We start from the raw sequence: 19,569 nt of genomic DNA on the forward strand, positions 1-19,569 counted from the left end.
CATTACCCAAGATTCCCGGAACTACATTACCCAGGGTTCACCAAGAAATTTACATGGGTCCTGTTGGCTTTGGGACTACATTACCCAAGATTCCCGAGACTACATTACCCAGGGTTCATCAGGAATAAATGGTGCTGGTGGCTCTGGGACTACATTACCCAAGATTCCTGGGACTACATTACCCAGGGTTAATCAGGAATACATGGTGCTCGCGGTTTTGGGACTTCATTACCCAAGATTCCCGGGACTACATTACCCAGGACTCTCCGGGCGGGTGTTGTTCACTGAGGGAAAACAGCGGCGGCGGTCCCTGTCCCCGGAGCTGAGGTCGGTGTCCGTGTCCCTGCAGCCGGGCCCAGCTCACGGCCTTCGCCGTGGCATGGAGGCTGCAGGTGGCGGGCGTTCCCTGTCTCCGGCGGCCAGGGAGCTGCTGCGGTCGCTGGGCAGCTGCAGCAAACACGCCTCGTATCTGAGGCAGAACCTGAGGGAGACCAAGAAATACTTCCGAGAGCTGAGGCACTCGCACGGCAGCAGCCCCGGGTCCCAGGAAGGTGAGCAGGGCCTGGGAGAGGGAGAGGCCGGGCCTGGAGAGGCTGACAGCCAGCCTACACTGCTGGAAGGTGAGCCGGGCCTGGGAGAGGGAGGTAGAGGTAAGGCTGGACTGGCTGGATGGGTGTTAGGGACCATGGGATGGAGACCTGAGACTGGGGACCTTAGCATGGGATGGGATGGGATGGGATTGGGGGGGGGTGCTTAAACAGAGGATAGGGAGTTTTTCGGGGCAGTGAGGGTAGGCTGATACTGACCTGACGGTAGGATCCTGGAAGGATGGTGACCTGAGGCTTGGGGGACGTTCAGGGTCTGCGGGGCAGGAGAATGTGATTTGGGATGACGGTGACTTGGAACTGTGGGGAGTGATGACCTGGGATCGTGGGTGGGGTAATAAGGGACTGTGAGTACTAGGGATCTGTTGATTGACCTTTAGGATTTTGTGGGTTTTGGAGGGGGTGGGGCTGATGTGGATGGAGGACTGTGGGAGAAGGTGACTGGGGATGGAGTTATAGGGGTCTCAGGTGACTGGGGACTGTGGCTGGGTATGTGAGGATTGGAGGGAAGAGTTATATCGAGGGCTGGGAAGAGGGAGGGCTGGTGTTGGGGGATGGTGAGGATCCTTGGCTAATGCAACTTTGGAGAGAAGGTGTAAATCTCTAACCAGAACTGGGGCATATCTTCCAAACATTGCATGTAGGACCCACCCTGCTCGATGTGTTGATTAGTCTCTGGATAGATCTGAAGATTTGTTGAACGAGCTCAAGATGTGATTTTTTTCAAAATGAAAATACTTGTCCATGAGGAAGTAGGATTGTACTGAAATTTGTGGCAAAATGTTGAGGAAGGCTGGGGTCTTGTTTGAGTGCAAAATCTCGCCTTAGAGAAATATTTTTTAAAGCATGCACACTAAATTTATTTAGTTTGGAAGATTAAGACCTTGTGTTTGATCTTGGGCCAAGCAAATAAGAGAGGTTTGTTTTTATTCATTCATGGGATAAGGGCATCACGAGCTAGCCCAGCATTTATTGTCCATCCTTAATTGCCCAGAGGGCAGTTGAGTCAGCATGTTGCTGTGGGTCTGGAGTCACATGTTGGCTAGACCAGGTAAGGATAGCAGTTTCCTTCTGTAAAGGACATCAGCTTTTCCAGCAATTGCCAATGGGTTTGTGGTCATCATTAGACTGTTGGCTCCAGAGTTCTTTTCTGAATTAAAGTTTCCCCATCTACTGTGGCTGGATTTCAACCCGAGTCTCTAGAACACTACTGGGTCCCTGGATTAACAGTTCAGCACCAATACCCTCAGGCTGTTGCCTCCTAGATTGCATTCACATTTTTGTTAAGGACCAAAATGTGATGCTCACAGTGCAAGGCTTAATATTGTTTGTAAACCAGCAGCACTGCAAAGGAAAGTAACAGAACAAGGTGTGGGTGTGTCACTTAATGCAAGGTGAGATTAATTTCAGGTATTGGTTGGAACAGGAAAGACTTCAGACCCCTCAATGCATTTAAAAAAAAACTTGCCTGTGAAAGAAACAATATACAAGTTGGTATCAAAGTAATACCATGATTCAGGAATTGGAATCTAAGTTTTCTTTTCTCAATGAAAATGCAGCAGAAAGCCTAACTTGGCTATCCCAGTGTTTCCTCCATGTTTTCCACCTTTTTTATTTACTTTCATAAACACATCTTTCTGTTCTTTCCTTCCTTCTTGCTCTCGAGCTTCCCCTCGAGTGCAACATTTTGCAACTGTGCTCTAATTCAAAGTAGCAAGATCTATCCACTGTGTGTTTTGTAAGTTGTCAGAGCAGAAATAACATTTGATTTCTGCACGTCATATGTTCCAAGTTATTGGCTTTAGAATTATCCACACGCAATGGTAAATGTGAATTCAAGTTTGGAAATCAGTTTTCATTGATTCAGGTCACTGACCTTGTGCAAGTCAATTAGTTAAATATGTTTAACTTTTAACACTTAGGATATTTAGATTTTACTTCGATTACTTAGTGTGGAAACAGGCCCTTTGGCCCAACAAGTCCACACCGACCCTTTGAAGAGCAACCCATCTAGACCCATTTCCCTACATTTACCCCTTCACCTAACACGGGCAATTTAGCATGGCCAAATCATCTAACCTGCACATTTTTGGACTGTAGGAGGAAACTGGAGCACCTGGAGGAAACCCACGCAGACACGGGGGGGGCGGGAAATGTGCAAACTCCATACAGACAGTTGCCTGAGGTGGGAATTGAACCCTGGTCTCTGGCACTGTGAGGCAGCAGTGCTAACCACTGTGCCATCGTGTCCCCCTTGGTTTTCTGTGTTTAATGTTATGCTTTTTAAGTACAACTGGTTTTGAGGTGCCAGCTTTCTGAAAGTGGATAAATTAGGAGCTGAGTCATGTTTCAGAATTTGACTGGAAACGATTTGGGAGTATTACTCTATTTAGAAAAAAAGGCCAGAAGAACAAAAAGGGCTTTGAAATGATTGGATGTTGAATTATAACATGTTTGTCTTGATGTTTAGTCATACAGTAAACAAGCAATTTGGTTACTTGTCTTAATAATCGATAAATGTCTTATCCATTGTGAGAAGGTATTTGATCTCCTTGGCTGAATAGTCAGTAATTAAGTATAAGGTCAGATGCTTAAACACAATACACTCTGTCTGTTGCAACAGAAGCTGCAATTAGTGCCAAAAAGGCGGCTGAATAGGGGCATGTATGTTGTTAAATGGAGATCCAAATATCCTTCATAGTAATTGAATATGGTCAGAATCTTTGCTGTCTGTGCATATTCACTGTAGAATAAAACAGCTTGACATTTTTAACCAAGCTTTATCTCACCCCTCGAGATAAAGGGAAAAAGCAGACATGGCGAAGACATTTATCACTTTCTGTTGCATAATGGATTCTACTGTTGTTCAGGTTGAGATGTGGCAGAATGAGTCAACCTCCATCTCCTCACCACCAAACCACCCCGCACAAAAAATTGAAACAGGCAGCTCAGGAGTGTCTCAACAAGAGCTGAGAAAATGGTTACAGAAGATGCAAATTTATTGGAATTATTCGGATCCTCCAGTACATGGTCAAAGCCGGCTTTATCATCTCTTTGCTCCAAAGAACTGCTTGCTCTATTTGCTATGTTGCTGGCAGCATATTGGGTGACTCTCCAAACCCTCACATAGAAAAATAATCTGTGGAAATTGAGAGAGGAATGGGCAATGGAAGTTGTGTAACCCATGTTTGAACAAGGTTTGATTTTTAGTGGGGAGGGATTCTGAAATGTTCTACCACAGGATGACCTGCCTTTTTCTTCACTTCCTGCATGAATTGGAATAATCACACAAACGTACAAGATAGAAGCAGAAATATGCTTCCCCCCCCCCCCCCCCCCCCCGATCATGCTCCAATGATCTGTTTGTGTTTTGATTTCTACCTTCCCACTTACCCATGAAAACGTTAGATTCTCTGACCAAACAAGAATCTCGTTGCCTTAAAAACATCAAATGATCCTGCCCTCACTGCCTTTGGCAGAGAGTTTGAGTCTGTGGATTCTGAAGCAAAACCATTCTCTTCATCTGCCTTAAAGGTTGATGTCTAATTTTAAAACTGTGCCTCGAAGTCTGGACTTCTCCACAAGATTATATTCGATTCCCTACAGTATGGAAACAGGGCCTTTGGCCCAACCAGTCCACACCGACCCTCCGAAGAATAACCCACCCAGATCCATTCCGCCATCCTATATTTGCCTCTGACTAATGCACCTAAACTATGGGCAATTTAGCATGGCCAATTCACCTGACCCGCACGTCTTTGGACTGTGGGAAGAACCCGGAGCACCCGGAGGGAACCCATGCAGACACGGGGAGAAAGTCCCCCAAGGCTGGAATCAAACCTGGGTCCTTGTCACTGTGATGCAGCAGCGCTAACCACTGAGCCACCGTGCCACCCCAGAGGAGACATCTTTCCTATATTCATCTGTTCAAGATCATTCAGGTTATCATACATTTCAATCAAGTCATCCCTCCATTTTTCTGAAGTTCATTGGATACGAGTCCAGCCTCTCCAACTTTATTCTCCTAAAACAACCCAATCATGCAAGTTACCAACCCAGTAAACCACCTTGGAGTTCATGCAGAATTGTGAGAGGCCGTGTAAGTGAATTAGTGGCTTTCTCCACAAAGGGGAGGCTCTGCAAGGCTCGGATTCTGATGGATCACAACAAATATCATAAAATTTATGTTAGGAAACAAATGCCACCAAAATGGAAAAATCAGCATGAAGTTATTTTGGTATCCCTTTCAAAATATTTCCAAAATTAAGAAAATCCATTCAAACTTGGAGTATGTGAAGGCTACAAACACTAAATTCAGTTGCAGAGAGTTGTGAAAGATCACGTTAGTGAAGGAAAACTTCAGTTCTCTTTTAATTATCGCAGCATCAGCTTAGCTGGACACAAGATTTTAATAACTTGGTGACCATGTGCTTTGGTGGAGCATGCTAACTTTTGAAATGAAAGTTTTTCACTGGAGTTGAGTGGGCACTCAATCTGGTGCTGCAAACACTTGTGGCTGGACCATTGAATATATTCAAGGCAGAGTTAGATTTTTTTTTAAATATAAGTTGGCAAGGGAGGTAAGGATTGTGGGTGGAAGGGTTGGCAAACCAGAAAATGGAGTTTAGGGGACAGTCAAATCAGCCATAGAATGGTGAAGCAAGCTTGAATGACCCAAATGTCTGACTTGTAATTCTTCTGTTTGTGTGAACTATTGGCTGACAAGATAACAGATGGAAATCTGGCTGTACCTTCCTATTTTAATGCAGTTGTGGTTCAGTTACTTGTACTTTCTTAATTGGAAGGTTGGCCATTCAAGTTCCATTTGAGAATTGACTATGCAGTCCACAAAAGTGCAACATCCCCAGCAAGTTACTGAGACAGTGTCACCTTTTGAACAAGACCTTGAAGTAAGGCCCTGTCATCGAGATGTACAACATGGAAACAGACCTTTCGGTCCAACCTGTCGGCATGCCGACCAGATATCCCAACCCAATCTAGTCCCACCTGCCAGCACCCGGCCCATATCCCTCCAAACCCTTCCTATTCATATCCCCATCCGAATGCCTCTTAAATGTTGCAATTGTACCAGCCTCCACCACATCCTCTGGCAGCGCATTCCATACATGTACCACCCTCTGTGTGAAAACGTTGCCCCTTCGGTCTCTTTTATATCTTTCCCCTCTCACCCTAAACCTCTGCCCTCTAGTTCTGGACTCCCCGACCCCAGGGAAAAGACTGTCTTTTTATCCTATCCATGCCCCTCATAGTTTTGTAAACACCTTTATAAGGTCACCCCTCAGCCTCCAATGCTCCAGGGAAAACAGCCCCAGCCTGTTCAGCCTCTCCCGAAAGCTCAGATCTTCCAATCCTGGCAACATCCTTGTAAATCTTTTCTGTCTGTACCCTTGATTGGATATCCAAAGATCCCAGTATCTAAGGATCAGATGACAAGTTCCAGACAATATTTCCCTTTCTTCCAGTGCTTGAAAACAAATTGCTGTCAGTGGGATCTTGCTGTGTGTTCTTGGTCTCCCATGTTTCAGACCTACCAACAGGGACAACATTTTTCGGGTGGGTAAGATTTAATTGCCCGTGAATATGTTTTTTTTTTGATGCAAGAAATTTCCTTGATCTGAAATTCAGTTCATTTTGAAAGAGCAGAACTGTGAATTTTCGCTTTACTAAAATGATCAGAGTACCGGTCAGTGAGATTCTTCTGAATTGAGGGATTGTGGGATGTGGGTGACATAGTGGAATTAAGGCAGATGTTCAGTGTGATTGTGTATACGGCAGAGCAGACTCCAGGGGATGTGTGGTTGAGTTTGTTGCAATTTTCATGTTCTTTGCAGTTCAAGAAATCTAAACTCTCATTGTCAATAATCAGTCATGCCTGCCAGAGTACTCTGAAATGAGTCAAGTGTGGTGCTGGAAAAGCACAGCAGGTCGGGCAGCACCCAAGGAGCAGACGAGTCGCCGTTTTGGGTAAAAACCCTCCAATTCCTGAAGAAGGGCTTTTGCCCGAAACGTCAATTTTCCTGCTCCTCGGATGCTGCCTGACCTGCTGTGCTTTTCCAGCACCCCACACTCCGCTCTAATCGCCAGCATCTGCAATTCTCTCTTTTGCCTAGAGTACTCTGAAATGTTTGGTTTGTTGTCATCTTCCGATATTGTAACAAATTCATTGCTTAAGCTTTAAATTGTTCCTGAATAATGGAAAAGTAGCACTTTATGTAGAGTATTTCGCAACTGCTGGGTTTCTCAAAATGCTTCATAACCCATGAAGTACTTTTGAATTGCAGTTACTGTTGCCACATAGGAAACACAGAAAACTTGTGCTCACTCAGCAAATTCCCATTCAGCAAAGCAGTTGTGACCAGGTAATCTGTTTGTGATCTTAAATGGGGAATCCATTTTGGCCAAGACACTGAGGACTGCACCCTTTGTTTTATGTGAAATGACAATTATTTTGGAGGAGAGATGAGCCCTTAGTTTTTAAAGCTTCACCTGATGGTCAGTATTCCCTCGTACTTCACTGGAGTGTTATTATTGAACCCATAGCCCCCTCATGTTTTCCTGGCTGTCTTCCCTGAGCCGTGGTTGACAGTTTGTAGGCCAGTTCCATATAAATTGAATTCCTGATGCTCCACCCCCCTGCCCTCTTAGTGATGTTGATGTAACACTTCTTTTTGTAAATTCTGTGTTTGCAACCATTTGTTAAGCATGAAACCTGTAGCTGAATTGTGTAACATGGCAACTGTTAGAGAAGCTAATCTTTGGAAATCAAACAGCTGGATATTGGAATTGTATATTGAGAGCTGCAGCTTTGATACTTCAGATGTCCTAACGTGCTCAAACATTGGGGAATCCGAGAAATATAAACCACAGCTGAAGAACCTAAGGCCCACTATGTCTGTTTTGGTTCAAGGAAAGCAATTCAGCCTGACACTACTTGACCGCTCTTGGTCTGTAGTATATTGAAGGTGAAGTACCACTTGGAAATACCTTTTTTAAATGCCATGAGGGTCTCCATCTCTATCAACCCTTTTACAGTAAGTGAGGGATCCACGCTATTCAGTCCGGTTGTGAACATAACCTCAACCATAATCCTTACATCCATTACTTGAAGTTGATGGAACCTGATAATCAATGCCCTAAGTCTTTACTCAACGTACCTCATGTACCAGTTAAACCCCCTATGGATCTCATTTGCTAAAAACCAAAATGACTCTAATTTGTTCAGTCTTTTCCCAAAGCTAAAATTCTCCGTTCCTGGCAATGACCTTGTTAATCTCTTCTCTGGTACTCTGTTTTAATCTGTCCATCCTGTGATATGGATTAATGATTAATAATTTGCTGTCTGAGTGAGCATACTATGATGTGATTATGCTTTGCTGCCCATACTTGTCCTTCTACATGGAGTTCTTCTGACATTCTGCTATCCCTATTTAACTGTCTTCCTCTTCATTCTATTGTCCCAAATTCATCTTTCACTCCTTTTTTTGTTTCCTCTTTGGTCTTCAATATCTTTTTGTAACTAAATTAGTGTTTCAGTGCTGTAATGGAGAAGATCATTCCTCTTGATGGTTTGTTTTTGAATACTAAATTCCACAGAGATGAATTTCAGGGTGACAGTTTGCATAAACTTCACTGGACTACATTGGTTTCCAGCATTGTTGCAGATTTATTCAATCTGCAGAGTTGGCCAAGTACTACAACTTAGTCTCAGTTGTACTTTCTTGAGTTACTTTGGAAGAGGAACAAAAGCAGTGGAAATCACAATCATGTAATTGTTACAAAGCAGAAAGAGGCTATTTGGTTATCATGTCTGTAAAAGCTCCCCAGATTGGATTAATTTGCTTGGCATCACTCTTTAACCTTCTCTCCATAGCCAAGTACAGAACAACCTTGGTGATCCGAATGAGACGGGTGGGGTGTATTTTGTTCAGATAACTGATCTGATGGTAAACCAAGGAAACATTTATGGGACCTTGATCTTGTTCAAATAATACGAAACTCAGATAATTGTTTCGATAACCGAGATTGTTCTGTAGCTTGTTACTTTTCAAATAACTACCTATCCCCCTCTTTTGAGAGCCTAGGTTAAATTTCCCTCCACCAAATTCTTGGACAGTGCATTCCAGACCATAACAGTGCATTTCTTTTTTTTTTAAAAAAAAAAGCTTCTTCTCATCACTTTGTCTTCTTCCTTTGTGTCAATATTAGGATTAAACTTGCATTTTTTTTATTTTTGTCAAAAGGAACAATCCTAATTATTGGACCACATTCTGAAAGTTGATCTTGATGCCTAATCTCCAATAATTGACCAATATTATAGTTCAATTTTTTCACTTTGCATAAAAGTAATTGCTTGATTCAAATTTGGATAGATTTATCATAAGATTTTGTGAAACCTTTGTACATGTCACAATCCCAACTAATGGTATTACTGGGCAAGTCAGATCCCAGAATGAAACTTGGCTTGATAGATTTTAATTTTAGCTAACATGTGGTCATTTACAGAAAAATAGTCTCCAAACAGATTTTCTTGAACAGCAGAGTACAAGTTTAGTACACCAAGTGGTAACAAAGAAAGCTAACCAAACTATCTAGGTATAGTACACAAGAAAAATCTTAAATTGAAACCAAGTCAAATCTCATCTTTTTTTCTAACATAAAGTTAGAGACTCCAATGTCTGGAAATAACCCCTCGGTCAAATTTCCCAGTTTAACTGAATTGATTCTCCTTGGTTCTTCCCTGTGAATACTTTGTGAATTAAGAATTTAGATTTTCTCATTTTCGAATAACCAAGCAGCCTTGGTCTGGAAGTTGTGCAAACTAACTTGACCACTGAGATAACTGTACTTTCCCTGAACTGTTTGGTTCTCTTCAAGAAGAGAAACCGTATTTGCTTCTGACGTTTGTTAGGTGTCCTCAATCAGCTAAAACCCTCAATCTTTGGGTTTTTAAAGCTAAGATTAACCCTTTTATTAACCTGAACCAAAAACAAATTCATAGTCTTCAAAGTTTACCAAACTTGTCATAAACCACCACAGCTTAAAAATGTGTTGTTGGAAAAGCGTAGCAGGTCAGGCAGCATCAAAGGAACAGGAGAATCGACGTTTCGGGCATAAGCCCTTCTTCAGGAAACTTATGCCCGAAACATCGATTCTCCTGTTCCTTTGATGCTGCCTGACCTGCTGCGCTTTTCCAGCAACACATTTTTAAGTTCTGATCTCCAGCATCTGCAGTCCTCACTTTCTCCTATCAACTACCACAGCACAAATAATTTACTCCATGAACACTCCAGAGTTTGTCATTTTCAATTTCATAGTCAGATTCTGATCTTTGCCCAATATTCAGATAGCATCTGTGATGCAACACATCCTGTTCACCTGGCACCTGAAGCTTCCTGACTTACATTGGCGCTGATTTAACATCATCTTTATAAATCACTCCATTATCTCAAACCTCTATATCCAACTGCCAGATAACACCTCTTCAAGATCTGTGCTTCTCCTTTATTAGTCTCTTGCACAACCTCTACCTTGTCATTTCTCCAGCTGAAACAGTATTCTTCCAATTGCCAAGGTCCAAAGCTCTTCAGTTCTGTATGCCAATCTACCTGCCTTGTCCTTTAAAATCTTTAAAATCAAGCTCTCCGATTCCTCCTGTTTAGTTACCACCTTGTTTGGTATGGTGTTGGATTTTATGTAACAATACCCTCATGAAGCACCTTGTAACATTGCGCTAAAAAAGTAAATATATGTTCTTGTTATTAAGGTTACACTTCCTTATGCTATAGCTGGTCACATGCAGCAAGCATAACTGTGAAATTCTTGAGTTGAAGAATCCTAAAATTATACAGTATAGAAGGAAGCTAATGAACCCATTGTATCTTTTCTGGTGCCTGAAAGATTGACCAAGCTTGTCCCATTCTCCACCCCCATTGCCTTAACCCTCTAAATTCATCATTTTGACTTATGGGCAGCACGGTGGCACAGTGGTTAGCACTGCTGCCTCACAGTGCCAGAGACCCGGATTCAATTCCTGCCTCAGGTGGAGTTTGCACATTCTCCCTATGTCTGCGTGGGTTCCCTCCGGGTGCTCTGGTTTCTTCCCGCAGTCCAAAAATGTGCAGGTTAGGTGAATTGGCCATGCTAAATTGCCCGTAGTGTTAGGTGAAGGGGTAAATGTAGGGGAATGGGATTGGGTGGGTTGCTCTTCGGAGGGTCGGTGTGGACTTGTTGGGCCGAAGGGCCAGTTTCCACACTGTAAGTAATCTAATCTAAATATATATCCAGCAGTCTCTTGAAACCTTGAATGGAATCTGCCTCAACCACTCTCCCAGGCAACGCCATCAAATCATATCCATTGATTGAAGAAGTTTCTCCTCATCTCACTCCTAGCTCTCCAGGTGGACTATCTTGAAGTTGTAACCCCTAGTTATTGAAGTAACTTCTCCATCATTTGCATCTATGCTTTAAGTGATAGTATTTGATAAAGCTACTTTTGGCGCAGTCATAATCACTCATGCTTCAGTATGTTTTGTAATGTGTGGCTCAACCCTCAAGATTCTTCCCTGAAGGCTGTGGGGATTTGTTGTTATCCCCCAGCTGTTATTTCTGGTTTGGGTTGTTAAGATCTTAAACCAAGTATCTGTCCTCACTTAATTTGCTTGTAGTGTTTTAACCACAAAGAACTCTCGGCAAGTTAATTCTCATTTTAACATGGCAATTCTGTCAAGCACAAGTTTGTCAGGTCTGCAACCATGTCTTCACAAATATTAATGCAGTTTGATGGCTCTGACATGCTTATATTTCATGTAAGTCAGTAGTCCCAATTGCTTTACCTCTGGGACACCCGCACCAATCAACCCCACTGCCCCATGGCCGAATGTTTCAACACCCCCTCCCACTCTGCAAAGGACATGCAGGTCCTGGGCTGCCTTCACTGCCACTCCCTTACCACCTGATGCCTGGAGGAAGAACGGCTCATCTTCTGCATCAGAACCCTTCAACCCCATGGCATCAATAGGGATTTCACGAGTTCCTCATTACCCCTCTCCCCACCTTACCCCAGTTCCAGCCTTCCAGCTCAGCACTGTCCTCATGACCTGTCTCACCTGTGAATCTTCCTTCCCACCTATAAGCTCCACCCTCCTCTCCGACCTATCACTTTTACCCCACCTCCATCCACCTATTGCACTCTCAGCTGCCTTCTCCCTCCCCCCTCCCATTTATCTCTCCACTCCTCGAGTTTGCCAGCCTCATTGCTGTTGGAGGGCTTTTGTCCGAATCGCCAATTTTCCTGCTCCTTGGATGCTGCCTGACCTGCTGTGCTTTTCCAGCACCACACTAAATTTGACTCTAATCTCCAGCAGCTGCAGTACCCACTTTCGTCCAATTGTTTTACCACCCAGTTAGTAGTCAGTAATGTTGGAGACTTTGGTTTTGCAAACACTTTGTTATATCTCAAGAGCATTGTTAATTATTTTTAATTTATTTTCAAATTTGTCCCACCACCTTCACTTAAGCTGTTGAATTATGATACTCGTGCAAGTCTTTTTGTCAGGTGTTAACTGTCCTTCATTAGTTAGAATTGGTATTAATGTAGCCCAGATACAACATGATCAGTGGATGGATAATTGATATCAAGTAATGCCATTATTCCTGTAAGTTGGTTAGTTTTTATCATTATCACCCACCACAATCTATCTGTTCATCTATTTTGAGTGATCTAATGTTGAGAGAGCAGTATGTAGTTTGACTGGACATGAGTCATACAGTACAGAAAGGCTCTTCAGTCCAACTGGTCCATGCCAAACATAATCCCAAACTAAACTAATCCCATCTGTCTGCTTCTTGTCCATATCATGCCCTCAGTGGTTAGCACTGCCCTACAGTGTTGGGGATCAGTGTTCGATTCCATGCTTGGGTGACCATCTGTGGTTTTTGCATGCTGTCCCTGTGTCTGAATGGGTTTCCTCCAACAGTCCAAAAGATGTGCAGGTTAGGTGGATTGGCCATGATAAATTTGTCTGCAGCGTGCAGAGATGAATAGATGAGATCGATTAGCTGTGGTAAATGCAAGGTTACAGGGAATTGGGTGGTGGGGTAGTTCTTGGTGGGAAGCTCCATGGAGGGTTCATGTGGACTTGATGGACCAAATGGCCTCCTTCTATATTGTAGAGATTTTATGATTCTATACTTGATATGCAACCGAGTTCAGTACTGCCCAGAATTGTCCGAACTTGTTGAACTTCTGGAATGAAGTTTCAGATTCTGACTCCAAGCTAAGTGTGAGCACTGAGCCAGACAACGCCTTGTGACTTTCTTTTTTACTTTGAAGAGTGTGGTGTACATTTTTTTCTCTTCGGTTTAATGTTTTTCTGATGAAAAGTTAGTGATAAGCATCATTGTGTGTCTGTGTTAGATCAGGAACCAGTTGTGTTTAGCTTTAACATTGTGAAGTCTTAAGCTTTGATGTATGTATATGAACTATTTGCATTTGTGGAATGTGCTCATCACCAGCTGGGCAGCATTTATTGCCCGTCTCCTGTGCTGTTGAAGTTTGCGTTGAACTGCCTCCTTGAAACGCTGGGGGCAGTATGGTGGCTCAATGGCTAGCACTGTTGCCTCACAGCACCAGGAACCCAGGTTCAATCCCAGCCTCTGGCGACTGTCTGTGTGGAGTTTGCACATTCTCCCCGTGTCTGCGGTTTGCTCCCACAGTCCAAAGATGTGCGGGTCAGGTGAAATGGCCATGCTGAATTGCCCATAGTGTTAGGTGCTTTAGTCAGAGGAAAATGGGTCTGGGTGGGTTTCATCTTTGGAAGGTCACTGTGGACTTGTTGGGCTGAAGGGCCTGTTTCCACAATGTAGGGAATCTTATCTAATCTCATGTCGACACCCATGCAGAACCATGTTAGGGAGGGATTTCCAGGATTTGACCAGGTGACAGTGAAAGAACAGGGATATATTACTAAGTCAGGAAGGTGAATGATTTTGAGAGGTACTTGCAGGTGATGGCATGCCTGTGTATCTGCTACACTCGTCAATCTCGTCGTGTGTTTGAGAGGTGCTGTCAAAGGTGTCTTGGTAAATTTCTGTAGTGTATCTTATAGGACACAACTGTCATTCCATCTCTCTCGATGCATTGTAACCAGCATTTGGAAACTTCACATACTTGACAAACTGTACAAGATGTTGGCAACTGGGTTTTTTGTTTTCACTTGGTATTAGTTTGACATAGGACATGCTACAGGTTGCTTAAGATATGAAACAGGTGCCAAGCAATATTGAGAGAAGTGATAATTGTGCATGGCTCAAGAGATAGATGTTGAGATTTCATAGAGGAACTGGTTCAGTAGCAATGCAGAAGAAGTCTAAAGTGGAGTTGAATGATGGAGGAAAGCCCAACAGATCAAATGACTTGCTGTTCAGCTTCAGGTCTGTGACTTGAGAGATGCACAAAAATGATGTGAAGGTTTTGTACTCCATGTCCATTTCTCAAGCTGTAAATCTTGAACTGGTATTGCAAGAATAGTGCATTTCAGAAATTTTGTGATAGATGAATCTCTGTTTTTCTTGAAAATTATTTAATTTTGTAAAAACATAAACAGGAGCAGGGATAGATTATTTGACTTTTTGAACATGAGCATCGTTCTTTCGAACAGTGATTGGACTTGAACGAGAAGAACATTTTCCCATCTTCTCCACCATGATTGCGGAACTGGCCGGTGTCAAATTAGAAGTTAGTGCTGTGCAGTTCCCAAATCTGATAGATTAAGCATTTGTGAGTATTTCCTATTTAATTGTAAGCTTATTGCATTTCCCAGACAAGGAACAATCCACTGAGCTCACTATCTGTTGCTAAGTCTGTATGACACAGGAAGAATGTCATAAAAAGGGCTTTTTGGCTTGATTCATAGCCTGGTGCTCTGTTAACATTTATTTTGAGTATGATGTGCTTTTTGAAATTAGTTTATCTAGGCCACTGGGAATGAGAAGATAGGTAAATTGCCTGTTGCTGCTCGTTCAGCGCGGTACATGGGAGGCATCAGTTCTGAGCTCTACTGTGATGCTCTCATAGCAATATCTGAAGCTGTGTTTGGGTTTGTGAGAATTATATTGTGACATAGAAGCTGTTATGCCTTATTCAGGGTCAGAGCCAAAAGGCGACTCTGTTCAGGTTCATCAACTAGTTGACCATCTCAGAGAAATAAAGGAATATGTACAGACTCTTTGATTTAGTCCAATGTTATAGAGTCATAGAGATGTACAGCATGGAAACAGACCTTTCGATCTAACATGTCCACGCTGACCAGATATCCCAACCCAATCTAGTCCCACCTGCCAGCACCCTGCCCATATCACTCCAAACCCTTCTTATTCATATCCCCATCCAAATGCCTCTTAAATGTTGCAATTGTACCAGCCTCCACTACATCCTCTGGCAGCTCATTCCATACACATACCACCCTCTGTGTGAAAAAGTTGCCCCTTACGTCTCTTTTATATCTTTCCCCTCTCACCCTCAACCTATGCCCTCTAGTTCTGGACTCCCTGACCCCAGGGAAAAGACTTTGTCTATTTACCCTATCCATTCCCCTCATAATTTTGTATACCTCTATAAGGTCATCCCTCATCCTCCGACGCTCCACGGAAAACAGCCACTCCCTATAGCTCAAATCCTCCATCCCTGGCAACATCCTTAAATCTTTTCTGAACCCTTTCAAATTTCACAACATCTTTCCAATAGGAAGGAGACCAGAATTGCACGCAATATTCCAACAGTGGCCTAACCAATGTCCTATACAGCCGCAACATGACCTCCCAATTCCTGTACTCAATACTCTGACCAATAAAGGAAAGCATACCAAACGCCACCTTCACTATCCTATCTCCCTGCAACTCCACTTTCGAGGAGCTATGAACCTGCACTCCAAGGTGTCTTTGTTCAGCAACACCCCTTAGGACCTTGCCATTAAGTGTATAAATCCTGCTAAGATTTGCTTTCCCAAAATGCAGCACTTCTCATTTATCTGAATTAAACTCCATCTGCCACTTCTCAGCCCATTGGCCCATCTGGTCCAGATCCTGTTGTAATCTGAGGTAACCCTCTTCGCTGTCCACTATACCTCCAATTTTGGTGTCATCTGCAAACTTACTAACTGTACCTCTTATGCTCGCATCCAAATCATTTATGTAAATGACAAAAAGTAGAGGACACAGCACCGATCTTTGTGGCACTCCACTGGTCACAGGCCTCCAGTCTGAAAAACAACCCTCCATCACCACCCTCTGTCTTCTACCTTTGAGCCAGTTCTGTATCCAAATGGCTAGTTTTCCCTGTATTCCATGAGATCTAACCTTGCTAATCAGTTTCCCACGGGGAACCTTGTCGAATGCCTTACTGAAGTCCATATGAAGGACTACAACCTGGTTAGATCAGTTGCTATCCTTTGTTCTGAAGGGATATTAGTTAACACTACTCGTTGACTTCACAGCTGGAATTGGGAATGTCCTAAATGTTTCTGAAGGTGCGATCTGTAAGGTGCGGGGGGAAAGAAACAATGAGTTTTTCTCATAACCCAATGTCTTATATGACCTTGTTGTCATGAGCACCTTACTTCATTCAACACCTCATGACAACACCCTTGCTCCAGACATTTACATCATCTGAGCAAGAAACTGCCAAGGTGTTTGCATCAATGCTGTGCTGATCTTCTGTAGCCTAATCTAACATCTATCCATCAGGAGTGGCAGCAAAAACACTTCTGCAGAAAAGAATACCCAGCAAAGAATGAGTTTCTCAAACTCCACAAACAAGAGCATGCATGTCCTCTGTGGTTGTTCTCCCCTTAATGCTGTTATAAAGAGAACTGTAAGGGAACTGTAAGTGTCTCTACCAGGAAATATCAAGACAGATTTAAGAGTGACAAGATCCAGGAGTGAGTAAATGACAAGCACAAGGTATTGCAGAACTGAAAACAGCACAAAACCCAAAAGGAAACAAAGCAGGTCAATGATTCATCTTTGACATGACTACCTTCGACTTGTCAGCCCCACCATTGCAGTACTACCCAACCTGACATTGGTTCTCAGCTGACAGTTGACCATTTCAACCTATAAGGTCAGCAGTAGGTTTAATTGTAAGCTAAAATAATGGTGAAGCACTCTGGACTTGTGCAAGGAGGAGCCCATGCTAGGGGATCTCAGATGTTGTAACTCTGACTACAGAGAAGGAGTTAGACCAAATGTTGTGACGACAGAGGGCTCTCCTCTGTTTTGCCACAAGTAAGATCATTGCAAAAATCCTCCTTAGTTGCTGCCTCCTGGTGACTGAAGAGGCATTGCCCAAGTTGTCATGCATATTCTGTCCATCAACGGCACAGTGGGTAATGATCTTCACAGCAAGGCAAGTCCAAGATGAGAGGGCAGCAACAACACCTGTGGTTGAAGGTGGCCACTTATCATGACCTTTGGCTCAGTGAACCATGAATTATGGAGCATCTGCCTCCGGTTTGGTTGCCTGTAAAAGTTTTTGACAATCATCTGTCTGCTGCGTGACAATTTTGAACTTCAACCAATGCACCACACATTATGTGCAAACTGGGGTCAAAACCAAGATCACCCCAACCCGTGATGGAGTTGCAGTGTGCAGACAAGAATTACAGATGCGCCCCAAGACTGAACTCCAGACTGGCTCATTCATTGAGGACGGCCTGAGGCTAAATGTCTGCAAGGCAAAAATCCTTTTCCTGGCTGTTGAGAATGGTTGTTTATTGACCAAGACCTTAAACCCAACACTAAGCCTATGGGACTACATGGCCATGTTAGCACAGACGTTACATTGCCAGGCTAGTACTCCAAAGTCATGGGCAGTGGAAAGTTGAAGGTCAAATTTATGACCATAATCCAGTCAATTTAAATTCAGTTATGAAAATCTGGAATAAGAAATTTGTCTCCCTAATAGTCATTATAGAAATCCTGGATTGCCATAAAAACTCCTCTTCTGGTTCACCAGGTTCCTGTTAAAGGAAGGAAATTCTGTCCTTCGACTGGGAATTCTGAGCTCCAGATGGCCATCACTGCAGTTGACTCATGCCACAGCTTGGCAAATTGAATTTGTTAGCCTCTCCAATGTAGTGATCTGAGGTGGTGGCACTTTGTCACTTCTCGGACAGTTAAGAGTTAGCAATGCTAATCGTTGTTACCCAATGATGTTCATGCCTCATGACGGAATTTAAAATATCAAGCTAGGCCATGTGGAGTTGATGTACCATACTAAAAAAAAGTCTGGGACTCCATATACAACCAAAAGACTTAGTGAGGCTGGAAATCAAGTTGAGTTCCATCAAAAGGATTTACTGAAGGGAAAACAAGTTAAACCATCTAAATGGGAAATTTGTGACACCTGAAAAAAATTGCACATCAGGCTAGTACTTGCTGCCCATCCTTAATGACAGAATCCGCCATGTTGGTGTTAAGGGTCTGGAGTCAAACTTGAGTTAGATCAGGTGAGAATGGCAGATTTCTTTCCCAAAAGGACAAATTTAGTTTTTATGGCAATTGACAGTGGCTACATGGTCATCATTGCACTTGCTTTTATTCGAGACTTTGTATTTTGAATTCCTGATAAACATGCCACAGTAGGATTTGAACTTCATCTGGAGTTCTGGGTGACTAGTCCAGTGACATGGTCATTAGGGCATCCCCTGTCCTGGTATTGATGTGACAATTTAACAACTGACTGTTTGAGGTCAATTGAATTGCAGCAGTGACACCTTGTTTTGGTGTCTGAAATTTGAATTTTCCCACTTATGTGCTTGAGGAATGGAACCACTAATGATGATGATCTGTTGTACATTAAAAGAAATTAGTTTTATTGACTCGGATGAAACCTAAAGCAAAAACTAATTTTACAGGACTTCTGAAGCTCTTCAGAACCTTGCACCTTTTTTTTACCCAGTACCTTACACCAATTCTGTGCAGCAACTTCAACCAAAAATATTAAGTTTCCAGGGTTCCCACATTTCAGTGAACACACTCATCAAACAACCCCAACGCCTTGTGGCTGAACACTTCAACTCCCCCTCCCACTCCGCCAAGGGCATGAGTCCTGGGCCGCTTCCATTGCCAAATCCAATTTAACTGACAACTGGAGGAAGCACACCTCTTCTTCCACCTGAAGACCCTTCAACTGCACTGCATCGATGTTGATTTTTCAACAGTTTCCTAATCTCCCCTCCCCCTGCTTCATCCCAGCTCCAACCATCCAACTTGGCACTGCTCTTTTGTCCATCTTTCTTCACACCTATCCACTTCATTCTCCCCTCTGACCTATCACCATCACCCTACCTGCATTTACCTATCGCCTTCCCAGTTACTTCTCTTTTTGACTTTTTTAAAGTTGTCAGGAATCCCTAAAATTTTATTTTGTGGCTGCCCAGAGTTAATGCACCAGTGCAAAGTGCAAGCATGCTTATTTTGCTGCTTTGACATGTTGTATAAGCGAGATGTCTGATGCCTTCTGACTGACTTGTACTGTGGATATAGCTTCGTGTTCTGTGATATGTGGAACATTATCCTTTGTTCAACTATAAATTCAGGCTTCATAAGAGAAACAAGGGCCATTTGGTTTGCTGACTCTTGGTGGTAGAAATTTCCAGTTAGTCTCACTGCCTTGTTGTCTTTGCTCAGCTCTGCATTTTTAAATTTGATATGTTCATTCAATTTACTTTTGACTATTGAATCAGAGACTGACCTTGCCTCTAGAAATAATTTTTCTAAACTGCGTTATGAAAACCTCTTCACTTTTAAACAGGAATGTGTTTTTTCATTCAAGCACTGAGGAACAGGTTTCAGTCTGTATGTATTTTGGAAAGAATGTTGAAGACAAAGGTGGCATGCAACTACATTTGAAATGGCGGAGGGAAACCGGAAGTTGAAGGTTCTT

At 43.0% G+C, this 19,569-nt stretch overlaps 1 protein-coding gene across 5 annotated transcripts in view; it reads left to right on the forward strand.

Moving 5' to 3' along the window:
- Positions 1-306: 306 nt before the first annotated feature.
- The window catches only part of dstyk (dual serine/threonine and tyrosine protein kinase), a 136,172-nt gene continuing 116,909 nt past the window's right edge, over positions 307-19,569 (forward strand). For 4 of the 5 annotated variants that reach the window (XM_087973463.1, XM_043716404.2, XM_043716403.2 and 1 more), the window contains exon 1: positions 307-620. In XM_087973463.1, the coding sequence (XP_087829589.1) occupies positions 380-620 (241 nt within the window). In that variant the 5' untranslated portion in view covers positions 307-379. The remainder of the gene's footprint in view (positions 621-19,569) is intronic. The other variant, XM_043716405.2, reaches the window with a different exon arrangement.

The sequence above is a fragment of the Chiloscyllium plagiosum genome, unplaced genomic scaffold (genome assembly GCF_037043375.1).
Source record: "Chiloscyllium plagiosum isolate Xiang-an unplaced genomic scaffold, Cpla_swu_hap1 HiC_scaffold_26, whole genome shotgun sequence".
In the NCBI taxonomy this organism is placed as follows: Eukaryota; Metazoa; Chordata; class Chondrichthyes; order Orectolobiformes; family Hemiscylliidae; genus Chiloscyllium; species Chiloscyllium plagiosum.